Here is a 20,117-nt window from a genome sequence, read left to right on the forward strand (position 1 = left end):
CTGCTCTCGAGAACCTCCTAGACCTTCATCAGTGTTCAAGGGCAGCTTCTACTTAGCAAAGTCCAGGCCATCCAGGACCTATATAGTAAGTTTCTGTCTCAAAAAAAAAAAGTTTGTACTAGTGACATGTTCAAATGATGGTTTTCTGACTATGTTGGATGTGTTGAAGAAATGAAGCGTAGTTCTTTCCAGCACACTGACGAGGTGACTTTCCCTGCCCTTTAGGTAAGTTATGTTTCGATCTTTGTGTCTCACACAGGGACTCACCATGTAGCCCACCTTGGCCTCAAACCTGTAACTCTCCTACCTCAGGCCTCCCAAATGCTGGGGTTACAGCTGTGCTCAAACAGCTGGGCCCCCAAAGCATGTGCTCCGTGCCTGGTTTCCACATTGTCTCTTTTCTTAGTTTTTTTTTTTTTTTTTTTTTTCCGGAGCTGGGGACCGAACCCAGGGCCTTGCGCTTGCTAGGCAAGCGCTCTACCACTGAGCTAAATCCCCAACCCCTTTTCTTAGTTTTGAGACAGGGTCTCTTATAGCCTAAGGCTGGCCTGGAACTCTCTGTGGAACTGTGAGCTCCTGATCCTCCTTCCTCTGCCTCCTGAGTGCTGGGATTATGGATGTGTGCCGCTACAGCAGCTTTCAAAGAATTAATTATATATTTCTGTCATAATGGCTTAAAATATGATTCTTTGAAATATAGGGTTCTCTTCCTTCCTCTTACCAGGAACAAGTCTTAATAACTCATTTTATGGTGCAAATGACCATGGGTGATTTTAAATTTTTAATTATGTGTGTGAATGTAGTGTGTGTGTGTGAGAGTGTGAGTGCAGTGTTTAAAGAGGCCAGAAGAGGGCACCAGAGCCCCTGGAGCAGGAGTGAGGCAGTTGTAAAGCAGATCCAGGCAATGTATAGACAGCAGGCTCAGTAAAGTCCCTGCACCAGAAATGTGCCACCAAGGTCCTATGCCTTCCTGACTCATAGAACCTGGGAGGGGATCATGCTCAGTGGTCTAACCTGCTACCCTGAAGGGATTTGTTCTGTGCACTTAGGTCAGAGTTTTTGAGATTCCCCTGGGCCAGACAGTGTCTTGAACTCATGTCCTCCATGTCTGGATGGCTGCCATACTTTCAGAGATTCAGAGTCTTTAGTTCTTTTTTTTTTTTTTTTTTTTTGGAGCTGGGGACCGAACCCAGGGCCTTGCGCTTCCTAGGCAAGCGTTCTACCACTGAGCTAAATCCCCAACCCCAGAGTCTTTAGGAATACAAGAAAAATTAAAACACAGCCAGGCAAGGTGCCACACACACCTTTAATCCCAGCATTTGGAAGGCAGAGGCAGGCTCTGTGAGTTCAAGGCCAGCCTGGTCTACAAAGCAAATTCCAGGTCAAGGATATAGGAATGTATCCAAAGTCTGGACTGTATGCTGACCTGAGGTCAGAGGGAAGCTGTGAGTGGCAGGGATGTGCCCCTTTTATGACTTTTGGGAAACTGGGCTAGATCCCACTTCTGCACAGTGTTAGTGCTTTGAATATAAACAACAGGGAAAGGCCATTCCTAACTGTAGTCTCACTGTTGGCTCATGAACAGTTACACCAACTGCAAGGCCCACTGTAGACAAGACACCCTACAACTACAAGACACCCTACCTGTGTCACCCCTGTGGAGACACACAGTCCATCCCTCCACCACACCCCAGGAAAAATGAGCTTTTCTCCCATAATGTGTGAAGGAACGGTCATGCTTTCTAAAGGAATGAGCAGAGTGAATTCTGGAATTCAGGGGTGGGGGTGGTGGTCATAAAAATTGGCCAGAGAAACCATGGAATGCAGATGTCACTGTGACCTTGGAAAGACCCAGCATCTCTGATGGCCCTGGACCAGTGGTGCTTTTATTGCAGTGGACAGCATGACCTCCTTGGGTCCCTGTAGGTCACTTCCCCTTCCAGAACATTCTGCTTGGGCTCAGGTATGGCTCCTTAGCAAAGTCCATGCTGTCCTCTGGCTTTGCATGGAGTTCAGCACCAGGATCTCCTAGCAGGACTTGGATGCTTGCTCCTAGCACAGGCTGAGCTGCAGCCTGCTCGGTGCCAGGGTCTTGGCAGCTTAAATGGTTTCTTTGAGGGGAGGAGCCCCCAGCTGCTGAAGAGAAATTTCTTCATTCTTCTGTTCTGTGTCTCTTTTGGAATGGCCTTCTTTGACTCTGCTCAAAGGTAAATAGAAACTTCAGTTATCTTCTTGAAACTTAAGATATCTTCTTGTTTTAGTCATTTCCTGACCCGCCCACTTACCTGCCTGGTCTTAACAGGTTTCATTTTTAGAAAAAGCTCAATGTTCATTTTCCAGTTTTTGTTTGTGTTTGTAACATTTGTTTGCCTCATTAGATATCTGTGGTTGGCTTGGAATTCACTATGTAGGTCAGGCTGGCTTTGAACTGACAGAGGTCCGCCTGCCTCTGCCTTACAAATCCTTGTTTAGCGTGCACTGCCATAGCAAGTTTACGTGGTGCTGGGGTTTGCTGTGTTCTCAGCAGGTGCTCTACCACTGTGTTGCCTCCCGAGCCCCTCCAACCTCCCTATGTCTCCTGGTCTAGCTTTATTCTTGTGCTTTTTCTTCATGTTGAACCTGCTCTTATTGAGAGTTAAGACAGCATAGAGGATCGTTGTTGTTTTTTCCCTCTTGTTCTTTTAAGATTTATTTATCTATCTTATATAAATACACTGTAGCTGTCTCCAGACACACCAGAAGAGGGCATCAGATCCCATTACAGATGGTTGTGAGTCACCATGTGGTTGCTGGGAATTGAACTCAGGACCTCTGGAAGAGTAGCCACCAGTACTCTTACAGTTGAACTATTTCTCCAGCCCCCAGAAAGTGACTTTTTACGCATAGCAATGAAGACTACTATGACTTCCAGGCATTTCTGGTTGCCCATAGTGGATTTGGGCCGCACTCCATGGTGCCATAGGACACTGACCTGCTCTCCATAGCAGCAATAGTTTCCACCAGTGGCACATTGCGGGTCTCAGTCAGGAAGCAGATGACAGCCATTCCAGCCAAGACTGAAGTGGCACCAAAGGATACAGGTGGCAGAACTGGACTGATTTCGCCAAGTGTGGTGATCAGGGGCGCCGCCAAGCCTCCGAGGCGGGCGTTGACAGAGGCAAAGCCCATGCCCATCTGCCTGTGAGGAGTGAAGACCTATCAGCAGCTGGGTCTGTGTCCCCAAAGAGTCAGAGAGGAGAGTGGACCCCCGCGCGGGCGCCACTCCTCATACCCACCTGATCTCTGTGGGATAGAGTTCTCCTGTGAACAGATACACACAGATGAAGGAGCTGGCCAGGCAGCCTTTGCCCAGTGCTGCCTGCACTGTCCGCAGGGTCTGCAGATCTAAAGAGGCCAAAGAGGGAGGCGGAGCTGTGAGGCGCAGAGGCGGAGCAGGGGTATGGAAGGCGGGGTCAGCCTGGTCTACAAGCAGAGTCCCGGGCCAGCCAGGGCTACACAGTAAGGCCCTGTCTCCATCTGACTGCTTGCTTGTTCATTTGCCTCTGTCACCACAGCCTGCTGAGCAGACAGGACGGGAGTAGGGGTCAGGCTTAGATTCAGACCTTAGCTGTGACCCAGGTAGGTGACTAAGCTACAGTGACATCCTATTTCTGAGCCCTTCGGTCCTGTCGGTGAGGGAAATCCTAGCACGGCTTTGCACGCCAGTTCATAAGGCGGACACAGGTCACCCACACCAAGTGTTTGGTGCTCAGTCAGAACTTCCTGCTACTGTGTCATTAACACGTCTGTCCTGCTGCTGTTCATAGACTGCAAACCCCGCCTGACTCAAGTGTCCCACACGAGGTGGTCAAACAAATTACGGTGCCTGCTTTGCATTGGTGTTGGCTGGAAATGTACCAGCTGAGGAGATTTCCCAAAACGCCCACACCTGAGCAGCTCTGCACCAGTTATGCCAGTTCCTCACTGGCATGGCAGCTTAAGTTTCCTTTTATCCCTCTTGAGACAGGGTCTCTGTCTGTAGTCCAGGCTGGCCAAGAACTGATGCTTCTCCTGCCTCAGCCTTCCAAGGGCTAGAATAATAAGTGTGTTGCTGGTCACTTCCGGAGGGCCACCCACTACGTCTGGGACCCTGTGTCTAGTGTCTATGTGGCTACTACAGGGGGGCAGTGACAACTCACCCTCGGGCACGAACATGTTGGCGATGACCATGAGCCCAGCTAACACGAGGAAGGAGGACACCGTGGCCCGCCGTCCCACATAAATCATAGTGGTGGTGGCAACCAGCATGGCTGGGATGTCGATGATCCCAAACAGAGCCTGTACCAGGTAGATGCTGAGCCCGAACTTCTGCAGGTCCATGGCCAGGCCGTAGTAAGCCACGGAGTTAGAGAACCTGGGAAAGGCAGCAGAATAGCCCCATTTCATCCCACAACTCACTGTCTGGAGCTCGAGGCAAGGGATACAGGATGTGTGGCGGCGGCGTGGGATTCTCCCTCAGGGAGTCTAAATCCCTTTGGCAGCACCTCCTGGCCCCCCATGCCTCAGACTTTGGAGCACTTCTGCACTACATCCTGGTCTCACCGCCCGCTCCCCTGAGCAGGCTCCGAGCTCAGGGCGATCTTTGGTTTTCACGGTCAATACACCTTCAGTGCTGGAATTCAAACAGTGCTAACAGACAAAACAGAAGAGGACAGACAGAGGTTAAAGAACACAGGAACCATATAGTTCATGCCAGTCTGTGCCTGTGGTCCCAGCACTTGGAAGACTGGGGCAGGAGGATCCCAAGACTGAGACCAGCCTGGGTTACATAGTGATCCTGTCTCAGAGCCTTACCTCTATTTATGTCTTTGCTTACTATTTTCGTATTGACTGTGTGGTGTATATGTCTCTCTACTGCATGTGTGTGCACTCACCTGTGTGCACATGTGCATGGAAGGGAGACACTGACAGCAGCTGTCTCGCAATCGCTCTCCATCTTGTTTTCTTTTTTAAATTAATTATTATTGTCTGTGCACTTGTACCACATGTGGAGGTCAGAGGATGGCTTTTGGGGAGTGGGTTTCCCTCCTACCTTGGGTCCCAGGGATGGAACTTGGCAGGTTGTAGAGGTAGAGTGCTGAGAGATTTAACTGAGGGCCATCTTTCAGTACTGCCTTATTTTCTGAGACAGGATATTTGCATTTGATCTCCTCTCCCCATTCTCTCTCTGACAGTCTCTTGCATCATAGCTCAAGCTGGCCTGAAACTCACTGTAGCCCAGGCTGACTCAAATCTCACATTAATCCTCCTGCTTCAGCCTCCCAGACTCTGGGGTTATAGGCAAGAGCCAAACACCTAGTTGTGTTCTCTTTCTGGATCAGACATGAAAGGTTGTCCAGCTGCACCATGTACTTTTGGTAGGTGCAGGTGCTTTCAATGTGCGTTCAATGCTAGCCCTGGAGAGCCCAAGGCAGCACAGTCCAAAGCCAGCCTGGGCTACAGATGGATCCTGTCTTACCCAACCAACCAAGCCAGGTGGTGGTGCACGCCCTTAATCTCAGCATTTAGGACGTAGATGCAGGCAGATCTCTGAGTTGGAGGCCAGTTTGGTCTACAAATGGAGTTCCAGGACAGCCAGGGCTACACAGAGAAACCCAGTCTCAACTCCATCCCACCTCTAAAAACAAACAAAACCCGATCAACTGAAATAACAAAGAAGACACAGATGGGAGTGGACGGGTATAAGTGTAGCACAGACCTCATTTCTGTTCTGGGTTTACCCAAACCCTCTCCTAGTATCCGAACACCAACCTTAGGGTTGCTTTGAAAGGATTCTGCGTGTGTAATGAAGGGTTTTTGTCAGTGGGCTTGAAGATCAATGAGGGTGGGGTAAGAGAAGCTGTAAGCACATCAGGTGTTTAAGCCTGGGCCTACAGGTCAAGGACGAGGAGACTCAGAGCCTAAGACAGTTTATTGTCTTTTCAGTTTTTTTTTTTTTTCTTTTTCTTTTTTTTCGGAGCTGGGGACCAAACCCAGGGCCTTGCGCTCGCTAGGCAAGCGCTCTACCGCTGAGCTAAATCCCCAACCCCGTCTTTTCAGTTTTACGAGACAGGGTCTCATGTAGCCCAGGCTGGGTTCCAGCTTGTCATTTTTAAGAGGCTAGCCTCGAACCTCTGACTCTTCTGCATCTACTTCCCCATCTCTGAGGCTGCAGGTGTGTGCTGCTTCTCCCAGACAGAACAATCTGAAGTGAGATCTCCACTAAAATGGAGATTGCTACCTGGCCAGGAATGTAGGTGGTCTCGGAGCTGAGAGTGGGCCATGGAGAGAGACATCTACCCTACAGCCGCAGAGGAGTTGAACTCTGTCAAGTGATGTTTTCCCCAAAGGCTCTGCCACGGAGCTGAGCTACACAGATTCCTTCTGCTCAGCCTTGAATAAGCACTGTGCAGGGACCTGGGCTGACATCAGGACCTGGGCTGACATCACGGTATCGATGCTTGGCAGATGATGCTGTAAGTCAGGAAAACCAGATCATAGCAAGTGTGGCCTTTGAGAAAGTTGAAGAACAGCTAGACAAAAGCCACCCGGTGTACATCCCTACCCCTGAGGGCATGTTGTTGGTACAGCTGCCAGGGGAGAGTGAGAAATGGCTTTGTTTCTGAAGTGGTCCTTCCAGAGAGACTGGACCATGACCAACCTGGAGTGGCAATCAGGTGGGACCGGGATTAGAAATGTTCTGGAAAAATCTGGTGTAGGAGAATTGGCAACCAAGTTCCAGGACAGCCAAGGCTATACAGAAAGACCATGTCTCAAAAGGGGGGTGGAAGGAGGGAGGGAGGGAGGGAGGGAGGGAGGGAGGGAGGGAGGGAGAGCAAGAGCAAGAACTGGCTACCTACCAAAGACAGAAGATGCCAAGAGACAGACTTGTCTAGGATTGGCAAGCTTCGAGTTTCTATGGACCTGCAGATGGATGCATGTCTTGGTGCCAAGGGGCAGGAGAAAGGGGTTTATACACTAAGCTATGCCAAGGTGGATGGGGACCAATTGGAATGTACTTGGATAGTCTCAAAAACATTTACAGATCAAATGTCAGTTAAGAAACAGTCCTTTTTTATCAGTTCTTGGCACTAAATACTTGGTCAACTACCCAGTCAAGTTTGCTTAGCCTACCGAGGTTTGATGCATGCTGGGGGACTGTGTGAGGTTAGCAAATGGGGGATGGGTGCCACATCCAAGATGGCTGCAATCATGTCAAGCTGTATCCCAACACAGGGAGAATTGACTAAACAATATTCTCCATGATTCCCTTCTGTCTGACAATACTGTACCTGACAAAATTCTCACCTTCCTTCCCTTATTTTTTCATTATTCACTGACTTATCAAATACTTACTGTAAATCTGCCATATGCTATGGCTTTACTTAATGACGGAATTTCAGCTATAATTAAGTCAATTTAAGAAAAAGTAGCAGACCAGAGTATTAACCTGTTTTGAAAGGAACACACATGCATGTGTGTTGTCATCCCTGGGGTCAATCTTCAGGGAAGAACAAGAGTGAGCTCATATTCTCTCTCTCTCTCTCTCTCTCTCTCTCTCTCTCTCTCTCTCTCTGGCACACAACTTTTTAAATTTTTAGTTTTTTATGTGCATTGATGTTTTACCTGCATGTCTGTGTGTGGGTGAGGTTGTCAGATCCCCTGGAACTGGAATTACAGACAGTTGTGAGCTACCACGAACCCAGGTCCTTTGGAAGAACAGCCAGTACTCTTTTTTTTTTTTTTTTTTTTGGTTCTTTTTTTCGGAGCTGGGGTCTGAACTCAGGGCCTTGCGCTTCCTAGGCAAGCACTCTACCACTGAGCTAAATCCCCAACCCCACAGCCAGTACTCTTAACCACTGAGCCATCTACACACACACACACACACACACACACACACACACACACACACACACACACACCTGCCTCCTTTTAGGATAGGGTTCTACTACATAGCCTGACTTGCCTAGCACTCCCTGAGTAGCCCAGGTTAACCTTGAAATCTCAGAGATCCACCTGCCTCTAATTGTCTAATTGTAGCACTGTGATCAAAGGCAAATTCAACCACACCCAGCGGAGAACGTTCACTTTTGTCCCAGGAACTCCTCTGTGTAATTCACTCTTCACGACAGAACTGAGTGATGGCTAGTATTATAAAAGTCACATGACTGATGGGAAACAGGTTTAGAGACACTAACACATTCGAGATCCATCAGTAAATGCTGGTGCTGAGATCAAAACTCAAGCCACAGCTCCTCAGAGTCTTGCCTGTTTTAAGGCAGGGTCTCATGTAGCCCAGACTTGGCTTTGAACTTGCTGTATAGCCATCTCTCCAGCCCTGGAACTAACTTTCTTTCTTTTACTTTTCTTCCTTCCTTCCTTCTTTTCTTCCTTCCTTCCTTCCTTCCTTCCTTCCTTCCCTCCCTCCCTCCCTCCCTTACTCCCTTTCTTTCTCCTTTGTACAGTGAGTATGCATTGTTTTTGTAACTTGGAAATTAACCATAAAAGGAAACAACAGGGCTTGGAGACATTTGTGCAAAATGACAAGCTCTCTTCCCCCTTTTCATCCTCCTAGCCGTCCTGGGGCCCCAAAAGCCCTGTTCCCACCCCAGCCCAGCCTAGAGAGCCTCTCTCTACACCACAGAAATGGTACAATTGGATCCAGATGGGGCCTGGTGAGGCCCCAGGGCTTCAAGGGAGCCCTGAAAACGGCCAAGATTTTCTGTATAAAACAAAATTACACAAGTCAGGAGGCTTCACGGGGTCAGGACGCTTGGAGAATCCTTTCTGAAGGCCCACGGCACCACCTCTGCCTAAGCTGTGGATTGCTGCCTCGTAACAAAAATAAGTCTTCGCTAATTCTTTCTGGAAGGATCCAAAAGAGATCTTTCAACCTCAGTTTGGAGTTGGTGGTTTGTTTCTCCAAGAAGTAGGACAGTGAGGAAGTGGCAGGACACCAGAGGGCGCTGCAGGAGGGCGGGCCAGAGGGAAGGCTCCACCAAGAATGGGGGCGAGGTGGCAGGGATGGAGGTGGGGGCGCGCAGGGTGGGCTTACAACACAAGTCCGTCCTTGAGGTCTTGGGATCTCCAAGAGCTCAGGAAACTTTATTCTCAGAGCCCAGGGAACACGTCCCCAAATCAGGTAACATAATGTCCGGCCACTAAAAAAATGGAAACACGTCTCGTGTCTTTACTTGGACCCTCACATGGCCCATCCTGCAGTAACCACTGCCTGCCTTCCTCCCTCATAAGTATCAGCTTTGAATATTTAATGTCCAGGCAATGCAGAGGACAGACCAAGGATGCTCATCTGTTTTCTACCTGCCCCTCCCAGTCTATGTAATAAATGAGACTGACTTTCTGTTTTGTTTCATTCAGGGATTGGCCCCAGCACTTTGTATATGCTGGGCCAGTGCCCTACCACTGGGCTAAATTTCAGGCCCTTTTTTCTATTTATGTGTTAAATTATAAACAATTTACTCATTAGTAATAAATTTATTACTTATTTGTTAAAGTGATTATTATTTTATTTTATTATTTTATTTTATTTTATTTTTTTAGTGTTTTTGGATTGGAGAGATGGCTCAGTGGTTAAGAGCACTGGCTGCGGGGTTGGGGATTTAGCTCAGTGGTAGAGCGCTTGCCTAGGAAGCTCAAGGCCCTGGGTTCGGTCCCCAGCTCCGAAAAAAAGAACCAAAAAAAAAAAAAAAAAAAAAAAAAGCACTGGCTGCTTTCCAGAGGCCCTGAGTTCAAATCCCAGCAACCACATGGTGGCTCACAACCATCTGTAATGGGATCTGATGGCCTTTTGTGGTGTCTAAAGACAGCTACAGTGTACTCACATGCATAAAATAAGTAAATCTTTTTTTAAAAAGTTTTGTTACTTGGTTATTTTTGAAAAATTTATTTGAACTCAGGACCTCTGGAAGAGCAGCCAGTGATCTTAACCACTGAGCCATCTCTCCAGCCCTGCTTACTTGTTTTTATTTGTGCGTGCATGTATGTGTGTATCTGTGTGAGTTTATGTGCCTCACATGTGCACAGGTAAGACCTTCTGCTCAAATGTAAACACTCCAGATCAACATCATGTTTCATCTACAATGTTGATTCACCACAGGGTACCAGGTGCTGGTGTAACTTTAGTTTTGTTGTTGTTGTCTTGAGACAGGACTTCTCTGTGTATCTCTGGCTGTCCTGGAATTTGCTTTGTAGACCAAGCTGGCCTCGAACTCACAGGGATCCACTTGTCTCTGCGTCTGCCTCGTAAGTACTGGAATCAAAGTGGTGCACTGCCGCCCACCCCCCACCCCCGTCAGCTGTAACCTTGATCTAAAAAAAACCAACATTATTATGTATGAGTGTTTTGCCCCCATGTATGCATGAACACCAGATGGGTGTCTGATAACCTCAGAAGCCAGAAGAGGGTATTAGATTCCCCTGAAATTGGATGTCAGATTCATTGGAGCCACCACGAAGGTGCTAGCAGTCGGACCAGGCTCCTCTGTGAGAGCAGTAAGTGCTCTAAACTCCTGGGCCATCTCTCCAGCCTCTGGGAGGTGACCTTTTTGTTTTGTTTTGTTTTTCAAGACTTCTCCTTATAGACCAGGCTGTCCTTGGAATTCAGAGGTCCCCCCTTCCCATACCTCTGCCTCTCAAGTGCTAGGACTAAAGGTGTGCACCAACATACCCAGCTTAGGGGGGACCTTTTTAATTGTGTGTGTGTGTGTGTATGAATGTGTGAGTGTGTATGTGCATGTGTGTGTGTGGTGTGTGAGTGTGTGAGTGAGTATGTGTGTGTGTGGTGTGTGAGTGTGTATGTGCATGTGTGTGTGGTATGTGTGTGTGGTGTGTGTGAGTGTGTATGTGTGAGTGTGTGTGTGGTATGTGTGTGTGGTATGTGTGTGTGGTATGTGAGTGTGTATGTGTGAGTGTGTGTGTGGTGTGTGAGTGTGTATGTGCATGTGTGTGTGGTATGTGAGTGTGTGAGTGTGTATGTGTGTGTGTGTGGTGTGTGAGTGTGTATGTGCATGTGTGTGTGTGGTGTGTGAGTGTGTGAGTGAGTATGTGTGTGTGTGGTGTGTGAGTGTGTATGTGCATGTGTGTGTGGTATGTGTGTGTGGTGTGTGTGAGTGTGTATGTGCATGTGTGTGTGGTATGTGTGTGTGGTATGTGTGTGTGGTATGTGTGTGTGGTGTGTGAGTGTGTGTGTGCATGTGTGTGAGTGTGTGTGTATGTGTGTGTGTGGTGTGTGAGTGTAGGAGTGTGTGTGCATGTGTGTGTATGTGTGTGAATGTGAGTGTGTGTATGTGTGTATGTGTGTGTGGTGTGTGTGAGTGTGTATGTGCATGTGTGTGTGGTATGTGTGTGTGGTATGTGTGTGTGGTATGTGTGTGTGGTGTGTGAGTGTGTGTGTGCATGTGTGTGAGTGTGTGTGTATGTGTGTGTGTGGTGTGTGAGTGTAGGAGTGTGTGTGCATGTGTGTGTATGTGTGTGAATGTGAGTGTGTGTATGTGTGTATGTGTGTGTGGTGTGTGAGTGTAGGAGTGTGTGTGCATGTGTGTGTGCATGTGTGCATGTGTGCATGTGTGCATGTGTGCATGAGTGTGTATGTGTGTGAATGTGTGTGAGTGTGTGTATGTGTGTATGTGTGTGTGGTGTGTGAGTGTAGGAGTGTGTGTGCATGTGTGTGAGTGTGTGTATGTGTGTGGTGTGTGAGTGTGTGTGTGTGTGTGTGTGGTGTGTGAGTGTAGGAGTGTGTGTGCATGTGTGTGAGTGTGTGTATGTATGTGTGTGTGTGCATGTGTGCATGTGTGCATGAGTGTGTATGTGTGTGAATGTGTGTGAGTGTGTGTATGTGTGTGTGGTGTGTGAGTGTAGGAGTGTGTGTGCATGTGTGTGAGTGTGTGTATGTATGTGTGTGTGTGCATGTGTGCATGTGTGCATGAGTGTGTATGTGTGTGAATGTGTGTGAGTGTGTGTGTGTGTATGTGTGTGTGGTGTGTGAGTGTAGGAGTGTGTGTGCATGTGTGTGAGTGTGTGTATGTGTGTGTGTGTGCATGTGTGTGAGTGTGTGTGTGTATGTGTGTGTGTGCATGTGTGTGAGTGTGTGTGGTGTGTGGTGTGTGAGTGTGTGTGTGTATGTGTGTGTGTGCATGTGTGTGAGTGTGTGTATGTGTGTGGTGTGTGAGTGTGTGTGTGTGTGTGAGTGTGTGTGTGAGTGTGTGTGTGAGTGTGTGTGTATGTGTGTGTGGTGTGTGAGTGTAGGAGTGTGTGTGTGTATGTGTGTGTGTGCATGTGTGTGAGTGTGTGTATGTGTGTGGTGTGTGAGTGTGTGTGTGTGTGTGTGGTGTGTGAGTGTAGGAGTGTGTGTGCATGTGTGTGAGTGTGTGTATGTATGTGTGTGTGTGCATGTGTGCATGTGTGCATGAGTGTGTATGTGTGTGAATGTGTGTGAGTGTGTGTATGTGTGTATGTGTGTATGTGTGTGTGGTGTGTGAGTGTAGGAGTGTGTGTGCATGTGTGTGGTGTGTGAGTGTGTGTGTGCGTGTGTGTGTGTGTGTGTACATGTGTATATGTACACCTTCTTTGCTTATGTATGCATCCGTCTGGGCTGATGTGCTTTTCCATGTGAGGAGGGCATCGGGCATCTTTATCTTTCGATGCCTTTTATTCCCTTAAAGCTGAACCTGAAGGTCCATTTGACCAAAGCTAGAGTTACAGGCACAGCAGGCCGGGCTTCGCTTCTTTACCCAGGGGCTGTGATTCGAGGTCAGGCCCTCAGACTCGCAGAGCAAGCGCTCTGAGCCACTGAGCGGTTTCCCCAGCCCTAAGGGCCAGGTGCCGAAAGGAAATGACACAAGATTGACTCCATGTACGTTAGGATGGTATCAGGATAACGTTTGTTAATGAGAGCAGAAAGGATGTGCCCCCCTCAAGTCAAAGGTATGAGCCATCACCTACCAGACCATCATGAGACAGCACGTGACCTTTCTGATGCCAGGCGTTCTGAAGAGATCCAAGATGGAGTTGGAGGTGCGGACACTTGCAAACTCATTCTGGATATAGGAGCTCACTACCTGGGAGAGGAAACGTGTGATCAGGGCATCGAGGGTGAGGGTTCGAAACAGTGCTTCCTTGTGTTTGTTGGCATGACATCTGGCCATACCTGCCTCTTCACTAAGGCCCCCAAAGACTGTTACATGATTTTGTGATGCAGTGGGGGCTGCAACACACCCCTGAGGTTCTGTGGCATCACAGATGCTCTCCCTCAATTCCCAGTAACTTCACCACAGCATCAGACAGTGGTTAAAGGAAGCTGGGCTGGAGTGAAGGTTAGAGCGCTGGGCTAGCATAGCACGGGCATGGTCCGGCTTCTATCTCCAACACAGCCCCACCATGTCCTCACAGGGCAAACTCCCAGACCTCTCCAAACCTCCATGTCTCTCTTTTTTATAGTTTTGTGCTACATTTATTTATTTTGTGTGCGAGCACATGTGTGTGCATGTATGTGGAGGGCAGAGGACAACTTTCAGGAGTCAGTTCCCTCCTTCCATGGCATGGGTACTGAGGATTGGGTCATCGGGCTGGGCAGCACATGCTTAGCCCACTGAGCCATCTCGCTGGCCCCAATCCTTTGTTTCTTTTTCCTCCTCCTCCTTCTCCTCTTCCTGTGGTGTGAGTGTCCTCATGTTTATGGGTGCACTCACATGCGGGAGTAGTGCAGAGGCAAATGCTGACAATCACTCCTTTGTGCTTTCTGTGTATGTGTTCCTTTTTTCTGAGGCAGGGTTTCTCTGTGTAACCCTGGCTGTCCTGGAACTCCCTTTGTAGACCAGGCTGGCTTTAAACTCAGAGATCCACCTTCCTCTGCCTCCTGATTGCTGAAAGTAAAGGCTTGTACCACCATGCCCCTTGATGTGTGTATTTCTTTTAGAATTTTTTTTTGAAGTTCAAGGTTTTGTCACTGAACCTGGAATTTATCACCAGCTAGGCTGGCCGGCAATCGAGTCCCTGGGGTCCACCTATCTCTATCTTCATCTCTGGGTAAACCTCTACCACACCTGTCTCCCCCTGTCCATCCCACAAAAATCTACCCCGGACCTTCATCCTCACATCCGCTCACCTCTATAGTCAGCCTTTCCCCTTCCGCCTTCCTGCCATTCATCATGGCCACCTTCCGTAGGTTCTGCACAGCTTGCTGGGCCTTGCCGTGAAGGAGGAGCCATCGGGATGACTCTGGAAGCCACCTGGGGTACAGAAGGATCATTTCCACCTGCAATCCCAACACACCTTCATTCTGCCAGACCCTAAAGACAGGTGGCAGCATTCCAGTTACATCCCTTTGTTGTTATTTGTTTTGTTTTGAGACAGGTTTTCCATATATATATGTGGGTTCCAGAAATTGAATTCTAATTGTTAAACTTGAAGTCAAATGTTTTTTACTGGCTGAGCCATCTTGCCTGCCCATTTCCTTTCTTTCTTTCTTTGTTCTTTTTTCTCTTTCTTTCTTTCCTTCCTTCCTTCTTTTTTTTCTTTCTTTTTTCTTTTGTAGCATATACAGAGAATCACTGAAGAGTCCTCAAAGACACACTTGGTATTGAATTGCATCTAGTTCTTACCCTAGCTGCGTGGCCTTGAAAAATCATGGCCCCTCTCTGGGCTGTACTTCAGTTCCCCCTTTACAAAATGCAAAGGGTTTTTGTGAAGTACAGTGGAATTAATACAGGCAAAATCATTTTGTGTGTTCCAGAGCCCCATGCCGCGGAAAGAGGCTGGTCAAAGATTCCTTAAACTATTCACCTGGGACCAGTGGCCCTCATGTTGCCTCTGTTCTCTGTGTTCAGCTCATTGCAGACACTCTACATTCCACCTATCAAGGAGCCACCTCCACCTATCAGACGCATGCCCCAGCCCAGCCCGCTCGGCTGCACGTACCAAGAGTAGAGGAAAAAGACCAGGAAAGGAGCAGACACAGCAAACTGCAGCCATCGCCAGGGGCGGATCAGGTATGCCACGCCAGCCAGGATGAGCTGACCCAAGGTGAAGGAGAAACCCAGCAAGATGCCTGCCACCGTCCGGCCCCTGGTTGGCATCCATTCTACAACTGTGAAAGAAAGGCAGCCAGCTGGAGTGACTCATCTACCACACAGCTACCTCATTCTCCCGCCCTTTCCTCATGACTGTGGCCACACCAAGATCTACCTAGACAACATTCTTATGTGGCCTACGGCAGGGCACTCGCTGTAGGACACCAGACTCTGAAATGGCTTCATTGTAACCGGGTGGTGCTGGTGCAAACCTTTAATCCCAGCACTTGGAAGACAGAGGCAGGCAGATCTCTGTGAGTTCGAGGCCAGCCTTGGTCTACAAAGTGAGTTCCAGGACATCCAGAGCTGTTACCTAGAGAAACCCTGTCTCAAATAAATCAAACCAAACCAAACAAACAAAAAGTCTTCATTGTAAGGTTGAATTTCCTGAGACAGAGTGTGGCATGCCCCCTCCTTCTGTGAGTGTGCATGTGCACACAAGAGCTTACGCGTTTGTGTCATATGGAGGCCATTTTGGTATGAACTAGGCTGATGAATCTCAGGCATTTGCTGTAAGCTATGGTGGGACATCTACCCTTTCCGAAGGTGACTGCTGGAACTGGATATCTGAGGTCCCAGTATATGCTTAGCACCTTCCGATGTCCAAATGCTGGGACAGAATAAGGCAGGGAAGGGGTACTGGTTTGTACACCTGGTTCCCTGACCCAACATCTTTCCCATCTTGAAATCAAAGGCCCACCTGCCTATGGAGAACTGAAGTGTCTGAGCTTGGCAACATCTTCAGAAGCAAACTAAGTCGTTCCAAGCAGCACAGGCAGGCGGGAGCCCTGTGTTCAGAGTGGGCTCTATTGCTTCATAATGCCTTCCACCAGGGTCACCTACAGGCTCCAGCTTATCCCTTATCCCTGAAGGGTGACATTCCTATCTGGTTAGCACCCGGGAGTTCAAACTCTCTATGGTGATCAGGCTGGCCTCAAATGTGTGATCCTCCTGCCTCTGCCTCCTGAGTGCTGGGATTATATTAATGCACTACGGCACCCTGCCCTAAGGTTCAGGATTTTGGGTTGTCAGATTGGAGTCATTTGATTGTATGAACTCCCCGCCACCCTTTATGTACAGACTCATGTGGCTTATGCAAGCTCCAACTTGCTACCCAGCTGAGGATGGTCTTGAACTCCTGGTCCTCTTGCTTCCACTTCCCAAGAGCTGGGATTGCAGGTGTGAGCCACCATAGCTGGCTCACTTGGACATCATCCTGTCTTATAGCCCTGTGTCCCAGTCACCTATGTGACCCCACGTAAGCCTGGCACCTCATAGATGATTAGTAGGTACTATTGAGTAACTCTCATGAAATCAATCTGACCCTTTCAGCTCACAGATTAGTCAACTGAAACCCAGACCCAAGAAAGGCCACCACTGCCTGCTGCTGCCAGGGTCACAGTCTGTCAAATCCAGACCTCTGGGTAGGAGGTTTTGAGTTGCTGTTTCTGGGTGAGAATTACAATAAAGCAAAATTCAAAAAGCTGTCCTGTGATGTTGTAATTCCCTTGTTGCATGACCCCAGCCCCCCTGGGTCCCACCTGGACTGGACTCACCCAGGGAGAGGGAGTTGAGGATGATGCCAGAGAAGGTCATGCCCATCAGGAACCGGAAGATGCAGTAGGCACTGAAGGAGCCCACATAGGCTGTGACAGCCCCTGAAACTGCCAGTTGCAGGTACGACCAGACCAGCGGGGCCTTGCGACCCAACCTGAACCCAAAGAGTGAGGGGCTAGAGAGTCCCAAGGCAGCTAGACATCACCAAGGAGGTAAAGCCCGTGTCTGACACTTGTGCCTTGGTGGGGACACCCAAGCAATCAAGGGGAAGATGAGATACCCAGTAGAAGCCACCCCTCAAAATACCACATGCAACTGCCTGGACCCCAGTATTGCTGGCCAAGGCTGATCAGGGATAGAGGGACATGTGTGGAATATCAGAGGCTGAGAGACTTAGTCGTTGCTGGGGAAAGGAGGAGAGTTTGAAAAGAGGTCCATGCCTATAATTCTAGCATTTGGGAAGTGGAGGCAGATGAATCAGAAGTTCAAAAAAAAAAAAAAGAAAAGAAAAATTTTCTCTCTCTCTCCCTCTCTCTCTCTCTCTCTCTCTCTCTCTCTCACACACACACACACACACACACACACACACACACAAACACACACATGCAAACCCCTATTGCATTTAGACACATACAGACACATGCACACAAAAAGAGGAGGGAAAGAAAAGAAGGAATAGCCAGGTGGTGTATGCCTTTAATTCCAGCAGTTGGAAGGCAGAAGCAAGTGATCTCTGTATGTTCGAGGCCAGTCTGGTCTACAGAGTGAGTTCTAGGACAGTCAGGACTACTAAGAGAAGCCCTGTCTTAGAAAAACAAAACAAAACAAAAACAAAAAAACAACAACAAAAAAAAGAAAACAAAACAAAACAAAACAAAAACCCAAAGCCCCAAATAACAGAAGGAATAAGGAAAAGACAGAGTATAGGTGAACTCAAGGGCGTTCCCTGGCAGACTAGGACCTCCCCAAAGGCTCACCTGTCGGCAAGGCTACCAAACAAGGCGGCTCCCACCAGCACCCCGGACATGTAGATGGACTGAGCCAGGTCACGAAGGGTGCGGGCCTCACACACCAGGTCCCACTATTGGGGAGAGAGGAGTGCTAAGCCTTGTCCTTAGGCAGTAGCCTCCTCCGAGCCCCCCCAAGCCACCCACCCACCTCTGACCTCCATCACAATAGTAGATGGGAAAATGCTCCGGTCATAGACCCAACCATCCTTGCAGCCCTCTGTGGCCACTCCATGGGAGGAGGTGTTGGGTTCCAGAAGGGCCCACTGAGGCTCTGTGTAGCGCTGGCATGGCTCAGGAACCCCATGTTGGTTCAGGGGTATGGTGGCCCTCAGCCAGGCTCCTGAGTCATTGGTGGTAGCTTCTGTGTAGTTGGCAGGATGCTGGCAGTGGTGAGGGGGCGCAGCAGCCGTGAAGTTCTGTAGGAAGGTGTGGCAGGCCAGCAGCCCACAGGGCAGCAACAGCAAGGCTGTATAGACAAGCTGGAAGCGACCCACACCGCCCAGGGCATCCAGCAGGTCTGTGAAGGCCATGGCCAAGGGCCCTACCCTAGGTGGAGCCTGCCCAGGCCTTATGTTAAAAGGCAGGGGAGGGGACCTGGAGGTGGAGGATCAGGCCAGGGGTCAAGACCACACAGGCCTTCTCTAAACTGCAGCTCAGAGGATCCAGTTACACCCCACAGGAGGCCTAAGTGTCCCCTACATCTGCAGGGTGCCACTCCCCAGGCTCTTTCTCCAGTTGTCTCTCCATCTCCTCTTGAGTTAGAAAAGCCGAGCGTTGGCACTAGAGGATAGCTGGGTTGGCAGCTTCAGTACCTTGCATGCATTAAACTGCACTCGCTTAAAACGAAGGCCATGGTGGCAGGATCTTGTAATCCCAGGAATAGAGAGAGATTCATGGGACTTACTGAACAGACAACCATGCCTAACCAGTGAGTCTCAGCTCCCAGGGACAGACCCTGTCTCCAAAAGACAAGGGATGGCTCCTCAGGAATGACACCAGAGGTTGACCTCTGACTTCTGCAAAGTGCCATGGTACTTGTGAGTGTGTGCACACTTGCCTCTGTGCGTGCACACATGTATGCACACATACTTCTGTGTGTGTACACATGTATACACACACAAATACATAAAATTAATTTTGTTTTTGTTCTTTTTGAGACAGGGTCTCTCTCACTACACAGCCCTGGCTGTCCTGGAAATTCCTGTGTAGATCAGGCTGGCCTCAGACTCACAGAGATCTGCCTGTTTCTGCCTCCCTAAGGTTGTGATTAAAGGGTGTGCACCTGGCTCTCAAATTTAATTTTTTTAAATAAAAAAAATAAATCAAACATAATGAAACACAACAAACAATACAGAAACAAAAACAAAGAGGTCCAAGTAGGCCAGTTGAGAAGCAGCCTCAGTTTGGGGTTGGGGTATATTCAGAATATCCCCATTGGCTAATCACCAAAGCACATGAAAGTCACTCTAGAGAGGGGCTAATGGCTGAGAGGAGAGAGGACTCCAGGACAGCACACATCCTGCCTGCTTCCAGGACCTGATCCAGTGAGGAGGTTCGGGGCTGCCAGTAAGTAGTTCCTGGCAAACCGTAAGCTCAGGACATCGTCTCTTTCATTATCAGAACTGTCTCAGTTCCATCTCACTGCAACCTTGCGGGCAGTCCCCAGCTCCTGGTCCTTCAATTTTTCTTTTCTTCTTTTCTTTTCTTCCCTAGATAGGGGGTAATCCAGCCCAGGCTGGCCTGGAACTCCTTATGTATGTATGTATGTATGTATGTATGTATGTATGTATGTATGTATGTATGTATTCAGAACTTTTTTGTTTTCATTTAAGATTTATTTATTTATTATATATGAGTACACTGGAGCTTTCCTCAGACACACCAGAAGAGGGCATCAGATCTCATTACAGATGGTTGTGAGCCACCATGTGGTTGCTGGGACTTGAACTCAGGACCTTTGGAAGAGCAGTCAGTGCTCTTAACCGCTGAGCCACCTCTCCAGCCCCTTCCTTGTTTTCTTTTTTTTTTTTTTTTTTGAGACAAGAGTTTCTCTGTGTAACCCTGGCTATCCTAGAACTCGCTCTGTAGACCAGGCTGGCCCGGAACTCAGAGATCTAGCTGCCTCTGCCTCCTGAATTCTGGAACTAAAGGTATGAGCCACCTCCGCCTGATGGTGTTGTGCCTCCATCTAGACAAGCTGTCTACCAACCAAACCTAGTCAGCCTGGCTCCTTCAGTCCCCACTGGCTGCCTGCAGTCTTCTCCTAGGGGCGACTCATTTTCATTCTCACCTACTCTTATCTCTGCTAAGAGCCACAGAGGCAGAACATTAATATAAACTACTAGATTACAGGGTGTCCCATTGTGGCCTGGTGTCAGGTGGGGGCTCTGTGCCTTAGGGAGCTCCCTGGGGGGTCAGATTTGTGCTAAGTAGAGGTTTTGTGTTT

General features: G+C 48.7%; 1 protein-coding gene across 1 annotated transcript; it reads right to left on the bottom strand.

Moving 5' to 3' along the window:
- Positions 1 to 1,864: 1,864 nt before the first annotated feature.
- Slc22a20 (solute carrier family 22 member 20) lies at positions 1,865 to 18,337 on the bottom strand. Its single transcript, NM_001394904.1, has 10 exons — positions 17,827 to 18,337; positions 17,639 to 17,742; positions 16,661 to 16,815; positions 14,953 to 15,121; positions 14,141 to 14,264; positions 12,979 to 13,094; positions 4,179 to 4,393; positions 3,276 to 3,384; positions 2,972 to 3,178; positions 1,865 to 2,197 (listed from the first exon to the last, which is right to left on the bottom strand). Exons 1-10 carry the CDS (start codon positions 18,199 to 18,201, stop codon positions 2,101 to 2,103), a joined length of 1,671 nt encoding a protein of 556 aa, NP_001381833.1. The 5' UTR covers positions 18,202 to 18,337; the 3' UTR covers positions 1,865 to 2,100.
- Positions 18,338 to 20,117: the final 1,780 nt, after the last annotated feature.

This window comes from Rattus norvegicus, chromosome 1 (genome assembly GCF_036323735.1).
Source record: "Rattus norvegicus strain BN/NHsdMcwi chromosome 1, GRCr8, whole genome shotgun sequence".
NCBI classification, from domain to species: Eukaryota; Metazoa; Chordata; class Mammalia; order Rodentia; family Muridae; genus Rattus; species Rattus norvegicus.

Bases quoted from the DNA above. Each gene is read 5' to 3' on its own strand.
- Slc22a20 (NM_001394904.1), bottom strand. From the start codon at position 18,201: ATGGCCTTCACAGACCTGCTGGATGCCCTGGGCGGTGTGGGTCGCTTC. The intron at 16,816-17,638 runs GTGAGCCTTTGG...CTTTGGGTTCAG, and splicing joins TTTGGTAGCCTTGCCGACAG to GTTGGGTCGCAAGGCCCCGC. The intron at 13,095-14,140 runs GTGAGCGGATGT...TTCCTCTCCCAG, and splicing joins GGGAAAGGCTGACTATAGAG to GTAGTGAGCTCCTATATCCA.